Source organism: Varanus komodoensis, unplaced genomic scaffold, assembly GCF_004798865.1.
Source record: "Varanus komodoensis strain SLA01 unplaced genomic scaffold, ASM479886v1 scaffold1, whole genome shotgun sequence".
NCBI lineage: Eukaryota > Metazoa > Chordata > Lepidosauria > Squamata > Varanidae > Varanus > Varanus komodoensis.
In genome coordinates this window covers 35528116-35543652 of record NW_025335268.1, presented here as the reverse complement: position 1 = coordinate 35543652, position 15537 = coordinate 35528116, and the positions used below count along the sequence as shown (strand labels likewise).

At 40.8% G+C, this 15537-nt stretch overlaps 1 protein-coding gene across 17 annotated transcripts in view; it reads left to right on the top strand.

The window, feature by feature from the left end:
• The window catches only part of ARID1B (AT-rich interaction domain 1B), a 496963-nt gene that overhangs the window by 438360 nt on the left and 43066 nt on the right, over positions 1 to 15537 (top strand). For 13 of the 17 annotated variants that reach the window (XM_044422260.1, XM_044422313.1, XM_044422196.1 and 10 more), the window contains one exon: positions 8317 to 8468. In XM_044422260.1, the coding sequence (XP_044278195.1) occupies positions 8317 to 8468 (152 nt within the window). The remainder of the gene's footprint in view (positions 1 to 8316; positions 8469 to 15537) is intronic. The other 4 variants (XM_044422242.1, XM_044422234.1, XM_044422224.1 and 1 more) reach the window with 1 other exon arrangement.

Genomic DNA, 15537 nt, shown 5'->3' with positions numbered 1-15537 from the left:
TAACCGAAGGTCAAAATCTTGATTTCCCTACTCAAAAAAACTCCCACTGGTTTAAATTTAACCAGGTTATTGCCTTTAGTGTTTATACCTTTCAAGTATTGCATGTGGCTCATTGAATTTGTTCTACAGTTGAATGGTTAGGCTTTCATCTGTAAATGCCACAACAGGTATAGAAACTGGTTTTAAACACCTCAACAACTAACCTTAATTTAGCTTCACACACAAATGGAGTTTAGGTTGCAGGGGTGAGACTGAAAGTGTGTTTTCCAGCTAAGCCCTTCAGAAACAGTGGATCAAATAGCTCTTTAGTGAAAACAGCACTGACAGAAACATATTTTCTTTCCTTCTTTTTCATTTTTACTTAACTCCAGTAACCAACAAATGATGGTATGACCTGAAGCTTATATAAATATATTTAGCAGTTGCTGTGCAACATATTTATTGGTGTTTAGTGGCCTGGAGGTTAATCAAAATGAGTGTGGTGATCTCAGCTCAGTTCTTAATGGACTCCACTTCATACTGTAGAATGGATGTAGCACAGTTTGTCACATTCAGTTATCATTCTACGCAAAGCAAGAACACATGTAGCCAGAATTAAACGATAAAATTTGTCCATGCCTTCAGTCCAAGTAGCTGTCTGTCACAGACTACCTGAGGGCAGGTTAGTCATCTAGTGCTTTAGGTTGCATCAAATCATTGCATAAAACACATGTAGAACTCTATAATTTCACTTGCAAGTATCTTTCAGCTATGTTATATACAAATAATAGCTTCTGTAGTATATTTAAAAGAAAAATTCATAGGTTCTGCCAGCATTTAGTCTAAATAGTTGGTCGGGTGAAAGCAGAAATTTTATGTTGCCTGTTGAAATAGATATCATGAGGGCAACAGGATGGATTGTAAGGGTAAGAAATATTGCTTTCCTATGAGGTAGGGAAGAGGCATGCAATTTATTGATATGTGCATGTATTCATTTATTTTATACCTCACCCTACATCATAAAATGATCCCAGGTCAGCCACATTATGCCATTATCATTTTAAAATACACAGAAGTCAGTCTGTGCCATAATCAAAATACACCGCCCTTCAACTACACTGTTGTGATATATAGGCCTAGCTGTTACTCAGAGGATCTGGGGGAAATATTTGCTTTCATCTGGCTTGGATAGCTGACCAAAGTTGACACTAGTCTAACCTTCAAAGGGAATGCAAAACTGGTATGTGGTCATTTTAGGGTGTAGTTTTAAGTCAGTGCAAGAGCACCTGCTTTTTCATGCATGGCTCCCAGGCTCAATCTCCAGGAAAGATCGGTAAAGACCTCCATCTGAAACCCTAGGGAACTGCTGCCAGCCAGCCAGCCAGCACAGACAGTCCTGAAGCAGATGGACCAATGGTCTGATTCAGTGTAAAGCAACTTTGTAAGGATGTACATATAGGAAGGGGCTTGTGTGCACTGTGGTATTCTTCCAGTAGTTGATTACAAGCATGTTTTCTTAGATGGAATTTCCAGAAACAGTTTTTTAAAAAGTGGTGGTCTCTGGACAATTATCATTATACTTTCCATTAACGTAAAATATATACCTTTCTTTTCACCAGATTTGCTGTCAAGGTGATTTACAAAGGTTACAATACAAAAATACTGTGTTGTATACTATAAGCAAGTTAATAAAAATTTCCAAAATACTTCAAACTCTTAGTAAAAAAAAGGGGGTTTGCAGGCCACATAAAATAAAGCATAGCATGAGACTGGGACTCAGGCAATCAGGGTTCTAGTCCCTGCTTAGCCATGCAGCCACCTGCAGCCGAGTGGCTTTGGGCCAGTCCCAGACTGTCAACCCAGCGTACTTCAGAGGCCTGTTGTTGTGGGGATAAGATGGAGAACAGGAGGAGGAGAATGGTGCAAACCACTCTGAGTTCTTTAAAAGAAAAAGTTGGGATGTAAATCAAATAAATAAATATCCAACAACCAATTCTGGGATGGGCATTCCATGGATTGCTTGCACCAATCAAAACAGTTTCCTTTCAAAATGTCAGTTATCTGACTGTCAGTAGAAAGGGAACAGAAATGATAATCCCAGAAGGCAGGCAGGATGATATAGTAGAAGACACCCCACTGGATTCCTGACACTCAAGCCATTCCTGGCTTTAAAATACTACCATTTTTAATTGGGCAGAAGCAAAAAGGTGGCAATGCAGATATGTCAGTACTGACAAGATATGTTAATACTGGCAAGATGATCCAAATAAGCTCCACAAATCAAAATTCTCTGTTCTGCACCATCTGAAGTTTTTCAGCCATTTTGAGAGACAATGACTGGGTTCGCATGTCACAACAAGCAACCCTGCATGGTTTCTATGATGCATGGGTTTGCCTGACCATTAAATATGTGGTTTCTGTGCTACCATGGTTTCCACCCTCCTTGCTCAATCCTCCTGCTGTTAGTATTCCATCAATCACTGTGCCTAAAATTCAATCCCATGCTGGTTGGCTCGAGCAGCGGCTGCAACACCTGACACTCTTTTCAGGGGACTCTGTGGTAGCTGCATACCACTACTGTGGAAACCACAATACCAGATTTGGAAAATCAGAGACCATGATGGAGTATGGAAACCATAGAACAGACAACTGCTTCCTATGCAGTTTCTAAAAATCAAATATGCCATGCTGAAATACCACAACAGACCATCCTGTGTAAGAAACCACTGTTGCTTGTTGCATTCTGCACACCTGCCTACTCCTGCTTTTCTTTGTTGTTGTTGTTGTTTTCATTTCTATAGTGCCCCACAGACGAGGCTCTCTGGGTGGTTTACAACAATTATAGTAAACCTATCAAGAGTTTGTAGGTTCTGTCATGTTGCCTGAATAACTCTCTGTTTTGTATTACAGTTATATAAAATCTCAAACTATTTTCTTTCAGATATAAATTATTTTTTCTACTAGCTGTCATATTATGATATATAAATGATCCCCAAATGGTGTAAATAGATCTTCCTAAACTAGTTTCTAGTTCCACAGAAACTGGAATATTGCTGTTTATTAGCTCTCTTCTGTGTTCTGCTTGTGACAAACTGTAACATAATATTTTGTTCAACTACTTAAGAACTGATTTACATATGCTTTGACCTGAGTCCTCTTATAGGTACTCACAGGATAACATTTTCTTTATGATGTCTTACAGGATTACAGTTTCACAGTTGCATTAAATATTGGCTGTGTTCACACGTAACAACAAGCCATGGCAGGAATAGCTTGTGGTTTCATGTGAATCTAGCAAGTATGTTAAAACATGGTCCAATTGGTAACAGTGAACAGAGAGCCAACATTTTGTTCTAAGGTTTCACCATTGCTTGTCATGACATGTGAATTCATTTATGATGTTTTCCTATGGTTTCTCCATTTCTGAGAGTGAGGTTCGAGGCAAGAGTGGCCATGGCTGGTCTAGCTGCCATTTCCACTGCGCTGTTCTAGCTAGCAACTAGTGAGCCGCTGGCAGCAGAGCACTGATTGGCTTTCTCTGCTCTCCCCATCCTCCTTCCTGGCATGCACTCCCTGATTCCTAACTGCCCCATCTTGCCATGATGGTAGCCTCACTGTCCTGCCCACCATGCCTTGCCTTGATTCCTTGTGCATCTCATTGCCTTGCCAAGATGCCCACCCTGCCTACCTCATGAGGCCCACTTCACCACCATGCCAGCCTCACTTGCAAATCCTTGCCAGTGTGCGCAACTCGCAGGCACATCAGCAAGGCTGCTCAACAGGCAAGGCTGGCATTGCAGTGAGCCGAGACATCATGCAGTTGGCAAGGCTGTGATTGCAGTGAGGCAGTGAGATGGAACAGCAGGGCATCAGGGAGCACACACCAGGAAGAAAGACAGGGAGTGCCACCAGCAGCAGTATCTGCTGGTATCTACTCATGCATACTCAGTATCTACTCATGCATGGTGCTCCTGCCCTGTGCTGGAGCAGCCCATGGGTAGCACGGGAGACCTTGCCACCAGGGCGAGCATCCCAAGGATGCCATGTCTCCTGCTCTGCTTCCCACCCTGTGCCTATTCCTGTCCCCAGCAGTGTATGGGACTCCTCACAAGCCCCCCCCCCCAATAGCCTGCTAGCAGAATTTCCCAGGCAGATGCCCAGAGGAGCATTTTTTGGAAAGTATGTCCAGAAGGGCTTACTCCATCCATCCCTGGTGATGGCGCCCATGCTGCTGCTTTCCATGTGCCAGGCTGCCAGCAGGAGGCAGTCTCAGCAGTGTGTGCAAATCCAGCACATGGAGGGAAGGGTATCAGGCACATGTGCAGAGGGGAGAGGTGTGAGTGAGCACTTCTGCGTGAGTACTGAGCGTGGCAGCAGCAGGGGGTGCTACTCTATATGAGTACACAGTGGCTATGCAAAGCAGCAGGGGAAAAAAACTGAGGCCATACCCACGGGAGCATGTAAACTGAAGCTCAATCCAGACAAGACGATGGTCCTGTTGGTTGGCGGATCGGGCTTTGGGGAAGGGAACCTGAACTTAGTCCTGAATGGGGTTGTACTCCCTCTTAGGGACAAGGTCCGCAGCTTGGGAGTGCTCCTCGACCCAGAGCTTTCACTGGAAGCTCAGGTGACCGCGGCGGCGAGGAGCGCTTTCTTTCAGCTTCGGCTGATCCATCAGCTGCATCCCTACCTGGAGAATGACTGCCTGGCAACGGTGACACACGCGTTGGTGACTTCCTGACTTGACTTCTGTAACACGCTCTACGTGGGGCTGCCCTTGAAGACGGTCCAGATACTTCAATTGGTTCAAAATAGAGCTGCCAGGCTGCTGACGGGGACTGGGCATTATGTTCACATGACTCCAGTTCTCCGTCAGCTTCACTGGCTTCCCATTGAAGTCCGGGCCCAATTCAAGGTGTTGGTTATGACCTATAAAGCCCTTAACGGCTTGGGTCCTGGTTACCTGAAGGAGCGCTTACATCCATATATGCCCACCCGCCTGCCCCTTGAGATCAGCGGGAGAGGCCCTTCTCCAGGAACCCTCCGTGAAGGATATTAGGAGGGTAAGTACTCGGAGGAGGGCTTTCTCTGCAGTGGCGCCCAATCTATGGAATGCACTCCCCAGAGAGGTCCACCTGGCGCCGTCGTTTTTCGGCGCCAGGTGAAGACCTTTTTATTTAAACGTCATTTGAATTGTTAATATTATTTATTTATTTTATATCTTTGGCCAGGTCGACTCAAATTATATTGTTTTTATATTGTGATTATTTATTTATTGATGTGAGCCGCCTCGAGGCTTCAGCGAATTGGGCAACATAGAAGCTTCCTAAATAAATAAATAAATGTAAGCAAAAGTGGAAGAGTTGGGCAGGAGTGGTGCATGCTGGGATTAATTCCCAGTCACAAGGACTGATTGAATACATGCCACCACTTGGAGGGAGACGGAGACACATGAAAACTATGCATGTGTATGTGTGAACCCAGGACACAATGTGAGATACTATGACACATGATAACCCTGTGGCTTGGTTTAGCAGTATGTGTGAACACATCCATTGTGTAAAGCTTTAGTTTTTCACTTTTTCCTTTCAAGTGACTGTGTAATGATGTTGTTATGTATGAATAACCTATCTTCAAATTGCCCTGTTCCTTTGGTAGTTCCATTCTCTTTGCTAATATAATAAATGAAGGACACTGTATGGATAGACTTGTTCCTACATGGAACCCACATAAAGAAGCTCTCTGGCAACAGAGATGCCAAATTAAAGAACAGTGGTAGAGCTATACTAATATTGGAATAAAAGCCTCTTTCGGTTGCTTGTATAATGCCAGTCCAGTTTCTCTTTAGGCAATCTTTCTGTTAACTTGGAGCCTTAAGAGAAATGCTGTTAATGTATATAAACATCTGCATAAATGCATGAAAATTCCTCTACATTCCAGAAGCTTATTTTCAAAAGCATTGTTCAAATGCAGCACCAGCCACCAAACACAGATGTAGTTGTTAATAACTTCCAGGCCAGGCTTTCAGCAAACCATATTTTGGCATTTAGTTCTAACATCTAAACTGCGGTTTGCTTTTGCCCACAGACCCTGAGAGCACACTATGGTTTGGTATTACTTTGGGTCTGAGTTACCTTGGAATGAATTTACAGCAGAAACATTCAACAGATCTTGATAAATAGCATTTACAGGTGCTATGGGTATTTTCCATAAGTATTGTGCCTCTTAAGTTTTCTAGAATATAAAGAGAAGGTGTGTCCTAATACAGAATAGGTACATTGTCATAGGTATGAGGAAAGACATTGTCATTGGTATGTACTACCTGTCCTGGGGCTTCATAAATATTTTACCACATTTTTAAGAACACTTTGGAAAGGTACAATAATTACATACATAAGGTTGTTTCACTAAAACTTTTCAAAGTTGTTGATAAACTCTCTGACTCATTTTTCCCTTTGTCAATTTCTTTAGAAGAATTGTACAGTCTTTTGTATCCCCCCCAACCTCCCCCTCACAACTTGTGACAAGCTTCTTTAAGGAGAATGACCTTGTGTGTCAGTTATCTCCTTCCTATCAAAGGAAAACCTTTCTCTATTCACAGAAATGGAGAAGTTTGCCTCCACAGAACAAAGGGCAACACTGACTTTGAAACAATACCTTTTATTTACAGGTTTTTTATTCAAAGATTAGGATGCAAACTGTCCTGGAAGGGATTGTGTATCCCCAGAAGGATCAGGTCCATAGCCGGGGAGTATTCCTTGATCCTGCACTGTCTCTGGATATGGCTGTGCCAAGGAATCTGTTTGCACAATTGTATTTGGTTTGTCTGCTACAGCCCTGCATGAATCAGTCTCATTTGGTAACAGTTATGCTAACTGGCGCACATTCCCCCTATCCCTAAAGACATGCACTGGTTTCCAATTGCTTTCTGGGCAGGTTTCAGGGTATTGATGTTAATCTTGGAAGTCTTAGATTGCTTAGGACCTGGATTTCTAAAGCTGCCTGTCCTAATATTAAGATCTGTAGGAAAGGCCCTTCTGAGGGCAGCTTTATCTGTAGAGACCCATCTGATAGGCATGCTTGAGCTTTCTCCAGTGTTGCCCCAATCTATGGAATTAACTTCCCCAAGAGCTAAGAATGTCCCCATTCTGTTGACCTTTTGAATGCATGTAAAAACTTGCTCTTTTCAATTTGGTCATTTAACCAAAATTTATTTGTATGTAACAGTAGCCCACTAGTCCTATTAAAATATGAAATGCTGCTTCTAATAGGGCTGCCAGCTAATGGAAAAGAGGGAATTTTTTTGCTCTGTCTCTACTTGTTATTTCCCCTTCCCAAATGTCTTGTTTTAAACTCTATACTGCTCTGATGGCTTAGCCGCCAAATGTTAATCATAGACAAATACATACATAAAAATTGTGCCATCCTTAAAACTGGGTCATTCAAGCTCATTTATAGGCAAAGTTGCTCAAAACATTTGAAGACTGGAGATGTAGGTAAGTTAGGATAGATAAATGTTTAGAAAAGCAAAACATGGGTATATATGTAATTGATACTGTGTTCTGTGAGCACTTCTGTTGAAGTACAGCTATACCAGAGGCAATGAAAATCATGCACACATCGCACATTAGTCCTCTGTGATATAGTATACAAGCTTTGGCAGAAAAGACAAAGAGACTTCTTTTTCCATTCAAAGGTTCCATCAAAGTCATATTGCACTGGTCTGTTATTGAAGTGCCAAGAATAATATGGTCTATGTCTCACTATATAGTATTCGCAAGTCAACAGGGTATTTGATAAATGCATATATTTAACTGCTTACAGAAGTAGCTTCATTTAATTAGTATCCTTGTATCCTTTTTTGGGGAGTGGGTCTTCATGGCTTGCTTTGTAGTATGGTAGGCAAAACAGAATCCAAATAACTTTCTAAAAGAGCTAGCCTACCCAGGCTTCTCTGTATACATTGAAGATGAACACTTATTTCTCTCTTCTTTGCTTCCATCACTTTGTACATGCTGACCATGCTACAGCTTTAATTTCTTTATATAATAGTAGGTGATGTCCATTTGAAATTAACATATATTCCATTGAAATATCTGCATGATACTTGATTGTAGCCTGGATTGCAGAAAGATCCTTAAAATGAGTGAATTACTAACTCAATAATAAGGTCTCAACAAACAGCTGCCCTCCCTTACAGGCAAAGACTAACTGGATGCCTCTTCTTTAGGTGTGTGTGAATGTTGAAAATAGAATTCTGTGACCATCCAAAGTGTCCTGCTCAGTCGGAAACATAATAAGAGCTTGTCTACGTGTGTGTGCTTTCTTTTCACTTAGGCAAGGCAGTTTTCCTGTCATCAATCAAAGTGGCATCATGGGATCCAGTTCTCCCTATAGCCAGCCCATGAACAACAACTCAAGCCTGATGAACCCTCAAGCTCCTCCGTACAACATGACACCTAACATGGTGAACAGTTCCACAGGTAAAGGTTGGTAACATTTCAGGAGCTGCTGCTTTTTCAAAGGTAGAAGTCCTTCATTGGTGCAAAGGGTTTTTCCTCAGCATTTTTATGCAACTGGTTCTGAACACTTTAAAATTGTACCGTGAGAATTCAAGAGTTTCCAATTATTCTGTCAAATTCTTGATATGTTTTTGTTACATCTTTAGACTCTTTTCTGTCACTTTATAAAATTGTGAATATGGCATGTTTGACGGCTGGCTGGTCTGAAAGGAGAATAACTTGTGGTAAAAACATAGTAAGGTTTTTGACCTGCAGTTAAACAATATTTTTGGATCAAAATAATTGACAGTGTTTCAGATTGGGGATTTAGATATCATGGTATCAAAGATCACTTAACAGCATTTGAAAATTCAGAATAAAGAGTATTACATTTGTTATTTTAAATTATAATATTTGTCCATTGGAACAGACAAAAATGACATGTCAGATAAAATTAACAAAAAGGCCTTTTTGCACTTATTTTTCCTTGCAGGAGTACAATGCCAGCATATCTGTTTCCCTGTGGAATTATTCAAGTGCTCATTTTCATCTGATGTAGAGACTCAGACTTACACAACCCAGCAACACATTTACTTTCAGTCCCATCCCCAATTATTTTCATTCATGACTACATCATAATGCTGAGTTATATAACAAGTAGATTGTCTAAACTTATAGGACAAAAGACTACCCAGCCAGGTATTTCTGTGAGGGAGGGAGGTCAACAGTGGTAAAACTATGGCCTAAAACCATTGGTTTTTAATTGGGTTGCTGGGTACAAATTCAGGATATTCCTCTAGTCAACAAAGAGAGTTGCTACTGGAGACAATAAATCTGAGGTAAATTGTTAGTCCATCTGTAAAGCATGTGTGTGTGTGTGTGTGTGTGTGTATGTTTGTCAGTAGCATAATAAAATGTCATGTAAACCAAGAGGGCATATCAGTATTCCCATCTATTTTTCTTAAATTAAAAAATGCATCTGAGGCACTGCTCAGATTAGTGAAGAATATGGGGACTGGGATGTGGGATCCAATAATCCTGAAGACAGCCTCCAGAATACCTAGGGCAGAAGAGTAACTTTGTGACTGTAGATTAACTCACACATCACTTTTGTACTGCAGAAAAGTGTATATTCAGGTCTCTGCACCATTCTGCCTCTGAGGAGAGCTAAGTGATAGAGCAGCCAGCAAAAATGACTTATCCTTTCCCCTACCCTGTCTTTCTGGGAAGGAGAGGAACCATTTCTGACAGACACTGACCTGTTCTTCGCAGCAACACCTTTTGTTTTGGATCTGTGGGAGTTTTTAAGGCAACAGTGCCTCTTTCATCCTAGCAATAGCTTTTCTTGCCTTTTGCCTGCTCAGGATAGAAGCCTGCTGCCATGATGAGTGAAGTCCTGCTCCCCTGAAAAAGTTGGTTGCTGCTGGAGAACAGTGACAAGTCCATTTGTGGCAATAGTTTTGTTTCCTCTCTCCTTTTCAGTAGCCAGTGAAAGGCAAGAAGGTGGGCTCTACATAGGAACCTTTCTTGCTGCTGCTACAGCTTGGGTGCTGAAGGAAGGGAGCCTGTTGCCTCTCTTCAAGGAAGGGGACGTTTGAGAGCAAGCATCCCTTGTTTAAAAAGGATAATGGAGGAACCAGCTGATTATGCCTTTGCTGCTTTGCCCTGATCCTTCCTAACATTTATACAGATATTACAGGCTGTTAAATGTATTCTCTTCCACATTTTGATACTCTACATGGTTTGACTTCTGCTTAAGTAAGCAGTATGTGTTAATAGAATAAAGCTATCTACCTTATAGCCATATTCTATACCCTAAGCACCTCCTTCCCTCCCTTCCTCCATGTGTGTGTCTGTCTTGCGCACGCACACACACAGAGGGTCTGTGATTCTCCACTCCTCCTTGGTTCTCTGCAGCCTTTCAAAGGATTTGATTGTCTAACATTGGTCCTGTGTAGTTTATTTCCTGAAAGTTGAAAAGACACACTGTTGTTCTAGAGCCTCATTAAGACTGCATTTTTTTTACCCTCTAGACAAATGCTTGTTTGGGGGGATTTTCAGGAAACGTGAGGGATGTTAATCAGAAAGATGTTTTCTTTTTTTCTGTAAAATGCAATTGCTTCATTCATTGTTAGGCAGGAGGCCATTTGTTTGCCCCCATGCAGCACATTTTTACTCCATTTGAAAAGGAAAGTCTCTTGAACAGGCCATTAACTTGCTTCCACTCACGTACACATCCAATCCCCACCAGAGCTGTCCCAGGTAATTCTGTGTTTGGGTTATGTAGTTATGTGTTTTGTCTGCCTAGCTGAAATAAAATTACTTTTGAGCATTGAAACTGCACTATAAATTCAGACTTGCTGCTTAGCCGTAATTTTTTGCCCTTTTTCCTCTGGCCCCCAGAGCTGCAAAACTAACCAACAGCAAACAGATGGCAGAGTGCCCTGCCTAAGAAGATTTATGTATTGCAAAGGAATAACCAGTTTAAAGGAAGATTCACAGAGGGGTTTTTCTGTTCAGATAATTCAGCCATTCGTTATTTCATACAATGGAAATATGTTCAGTGCAAGGCCATTTATTGTAGTAGTCTTTTGTATGGGATAGTCATAATATTTTTATTGCATTTACACAATCCAAAGTATTTGATTTTTAAAATAACAAATCCATGTGCCAGTGCTTTTCTCCCCCCCCCCCCCCAGTTAGGAATTGAAAGTTTGCCCTGTACTAACTTAATATGATTTGCACTTATGGTGGATTACTTGTGTTGGCCATTGGCACCAAGCAAGCACTGAAATACTGAAATAATGGTTTTAAGCAGTAAAACAGCAGTCTGGCCGTCATAAACAAGAGCATGCAAGCAACACTCCAAATACAATAATTCATTCATTTTGCATCAGATTTAACAGTCAATGTCCAAACTACAATCCACCCTGTTTTTCAAAAGCCAGGGCTAGAGTTGCCACAGTTTGAGTAATGTGTCTGCCATCATTTACCTGTGAATTCTATTTTTTCTACTGTAGATTTGACAGATTTTGGGGGAGTATAGAAATGTAACAAATGAATAAATAATCATTAATTTTCAGTAATTCTTAAGGAACCCTGCGGTGACATGTGTGTGCATGCATTTAGAGATGACACTGTTAACTGATTCACACATAGCTGTAAACAATGTTTTAGCTCTACCTGTCTTACCCAAAATGATCTTTAGTGGCTTGACATAAACTTTGGTTAGTTGGTATCAAAACGTAAGACTGTACTCTGCCCAGATCCTTCTATCAAACTTACAGAAAGAGGAAAGGGGAGTGTGCAAGCCTGACATTTCACTTGGACTTGATCAGGCTCATTCACACAATGCATAGACCCACTATGAAACTTCTAACTGGCTATATTTTCATATATCCCTGCTCAGTGGTGTAAGCAAGCAGATATTTTGCAGCAATGCTTGAGGGCATTTGTTGCCAAATCTCAGTAGAGGCAAGGCTCTTCTCAAGCAGAATCCATGAACCCCAATGAATTGAGAGTATGTCGGGTTTTTTGAGCTCATAATGGAATGTGGTAATCGCATTCTAGGGTGCTGAATTGACTCTTGCTGATTGTAGAGGGGTCTAAGGAGATCTGGGTTCTATTCCACACTCAGAAATGAAGGTAGCTGGGGGACCTTGGACCAGTCACTGACTCTCAGTCCAACCTAATTTACAGCTAAGTTTAAAAATTGAGAGGAAGAGGACCATATAAAGAAAATTGTGATTGTTCTCGTCCAGTACATAAGTCATTAATTTATTACCACCACCACCACCACCCTGCCCAAGAAATTCAGTGTTCTCCCCTTTTGTCTTCAAAGTAAACTTTTGAGACATATTATGCCGAGAGAGTAACTTGCCCAAGATCACCCAGTGAGCTTCTTGGCTGTGGAATTTGTGACTTCCCAGTTCTAGTCTTAAGAATGTTAACTACTGTATTACATTGGCTTTCATGCCAGACAGGATGATGGGTGCGTGCCAGGATGACAGGTGCAATCTCAGTCGTGCAGGGGTGGTGAGGAGATGGCCATGCTTGTGCTTGGGGTGGGTGGGGGAGATGGCCACGATCTTTGTTGTTGTCACTTTGCTTCGCATTTTTGTGATTTAAAAAATGGTTATAGAACAGATTAACCTTATTTACCTTGAACCTTATGGGGAAATTTAACTTGAGTCACAACCAATTTGGGTCATGACCAGAGTCCTGAAACGGATTAAGTTCATGAACTAAGGTACCACTGTATTTCCACTAAATTGGACCAAGGACTCTCTAAGTAGATTACAGTAAGATAACAACATACTCTAGCAATACAAACAGTCAAGTAAACATACAACAATAAACAGGAAAAAACATAAACACTACACAGCTGAAGGATAATAATTTAAAACAGTGTAAATTTATACAGCAATACACTAAAATTATCACAATAATTTTAGGATGATGGTCCTTCCTCAAAGGGAATTCCTCTGGATTTTATCCCTTGTTTCTTTTTAACAGAGTGGGATTTTTTCCACTTCGTACAGTTCATACCAGTTTGCTGCACCTTCACAAAGAGTATAGGCCATCAGAATCTTTTCTTATAAAAAAAATGTGTTGAAATGCATGAGGCGTTTTGTGAGGATGCCGTTATTCCAGTTTTCAGATAGCAAGAGCTAGGAAAACCTTGGACTAGGACTGTGTGGAGTTACTGACTACATGGACGAAAGTCTTATTATAAAACAACTTTACGGAAAGCCTAGCATATGGTCTTGCAGAATCCTTTCAGACAAGCCTACCTCACAAGGTTATTATAATGCTAAGCTGTTCTAGCAGATAGTGCATGCATGCTTTCAATACAGAAAGCTCTAATCTTGGGTAGGAATGTATAGAATTTGTTAAATCAGTTTTGTCTATATTTTATAGATTGTCAGTTGTGTTTTCTTTCATTGTCTGCTCATTCAGGGAATCAGGGTGTTTTGTTGTGTTGTGTTTTGGAGAGGATATATGAAAATTGCCCACTATCATAAATGTATACTTCTTGAAATCCCCTCGCTCTCCCTCACATACCCCCATTCCATAAATATGCAGAATTCATGTATAGAGAGAAGAACAAGCCCTCACAGCTACCTAGTTCAGAGTAGTAGGGGAGAGATAAACAGGAATTAGCAGACTATGGAATGCGCTCCCCAGAGAGGTCCGCCTGGTGCCATCATTATGTTTTTTGGCGCCAGGGCAAGATCTTTTAATTTACTCAATATTTTAATATGTATTAATAATAATTGGATTTTATTGTTTGAATTTTATTAACTATAGCCAGTGTGGAATAGTCAATTTATTTATTTTATTCTGATTTATGTTGTAAGCTGTCCAGAGAGGCAAGTAATGGACGGCATACAAATTTTATAGATAGATAGACAGATAGCAGAGGCCTCTGAACTGCCAATGTCACAATGCAGGATTGCTCAGGCAGAGTGGGGGAACCAAACTGTCATGGGAGGGACACTATATAACACTATAGAACAGGCATGGAGATCCTGGGGGAGTTTTTAGGCCCTTGTCAAGAGGCCTCAGACCAAAAAAGCAGGCCAATTAAGTGAGTCACCCTGAGGGTGGAGTCGAAGGAAGGAAGGAAATTGTGGGGGGGGGGGAGAGGTCCTGCTTAGATTCAAGTTTTCCATGGGAATATGCTACTCCAGCATATCAAATGGATTTTTACTCAGATTGATGCAAACCTGTAGAATACAATAAGTGACTGCTTCTATGGTCTCATCTAAGGGAAAAGTAGGGGGTGGGATGTGTTCCTAACCATGGCTCAGAATAGGGCAGTCAGGGCAGAATCCAGAGGTCATAGAAATCCAAACCTACTTGGATCCCTTGCAGCTGTGTACAAAGAAATGTGTATAAAGATAAAAGGGTGTGGGGAAGAGATATGAACATAATAATACTTAACTATTGTTAGAGGTCCTCATGGAGGGACGGATCAGCATTCCTAAAATGGATCATAGTCTCACTCTGTGTGTAAAGAGGGTTAGCATATAGGACAGTAACACAGCTTCCTGCTTGTGGGGTGATTTGTGATGTTTTCCCAGCAGTAAAGAAAAGGCAGTATTTTTTACAGTATTTTACTAACTTCTGATACTGAGCCATATGTATGCTGTTAGCTGCAAAAAAAGATCATTTGACTGAAGTTTAACTCGAATTATATTTGCCTTTGAACATGCTAACTTTGGTATATTATAGCTATTTCAGGAACTTGACTTGTATTTTTTATTACTATTGTTATTACTCTAACCTTCTACTTCTTGTAGAAAGCTAGTTTTTTAACATATCCACTGTACATTACAACATTTTTCCAGTCACAGATTTCACTGTCATCTTGCTTTACATCTATTCATCTATCCTGTGTGCATAGGATCATTAGTTCATTATAGACGTGTGAGCATGTTCACGTTAAATTGCCAGAACTGGAACAATGGTGTACTTTCAGTGTTTGAAAAAGAGTCCAAAGATGTTCTCCATTTGTCAGTGGAAAAAAAAAAGGCTGAAATTCACTCAGGAATATTCTTGTATAAAAGAACGTTCAACATATCAGCAAAAGGTAAAGAAATACCTACCTATTATCCATTTAGACTCTACACTAGTGCTTCCTTCTCAGGATAACGCAGTGGCCTTGATCCAGCTGAGAGTTAGTTAGAATCCTGGGAATTGTGGTACAGATGGTGATATACATCCCAATGCATATCTGAATCTTGCTAAATCAAGGCAAGTAGTAACAAGTGCTTCCAAAATAAACTATATCCCACATAATTCATTGGGTCATAATTGGTCATTCAAGTTTTTAATTGCAATTCTCCATCCACATTTTGCGGCTGCCATGAAATCCCTATGAACAATTAAAGGACCACTGAATAATCCACCATTAGCACAAGCTGATGTTCTGCACTCACAGCTCAAAGCACGTTGGGAAAGAATCATCATGCAAGCATATAGCTGGTGAACTGGTAAAGACTTTACACTGTCACCAGCACTGTTTCTTTTAGAAAAATGTGCCAACCTTAGG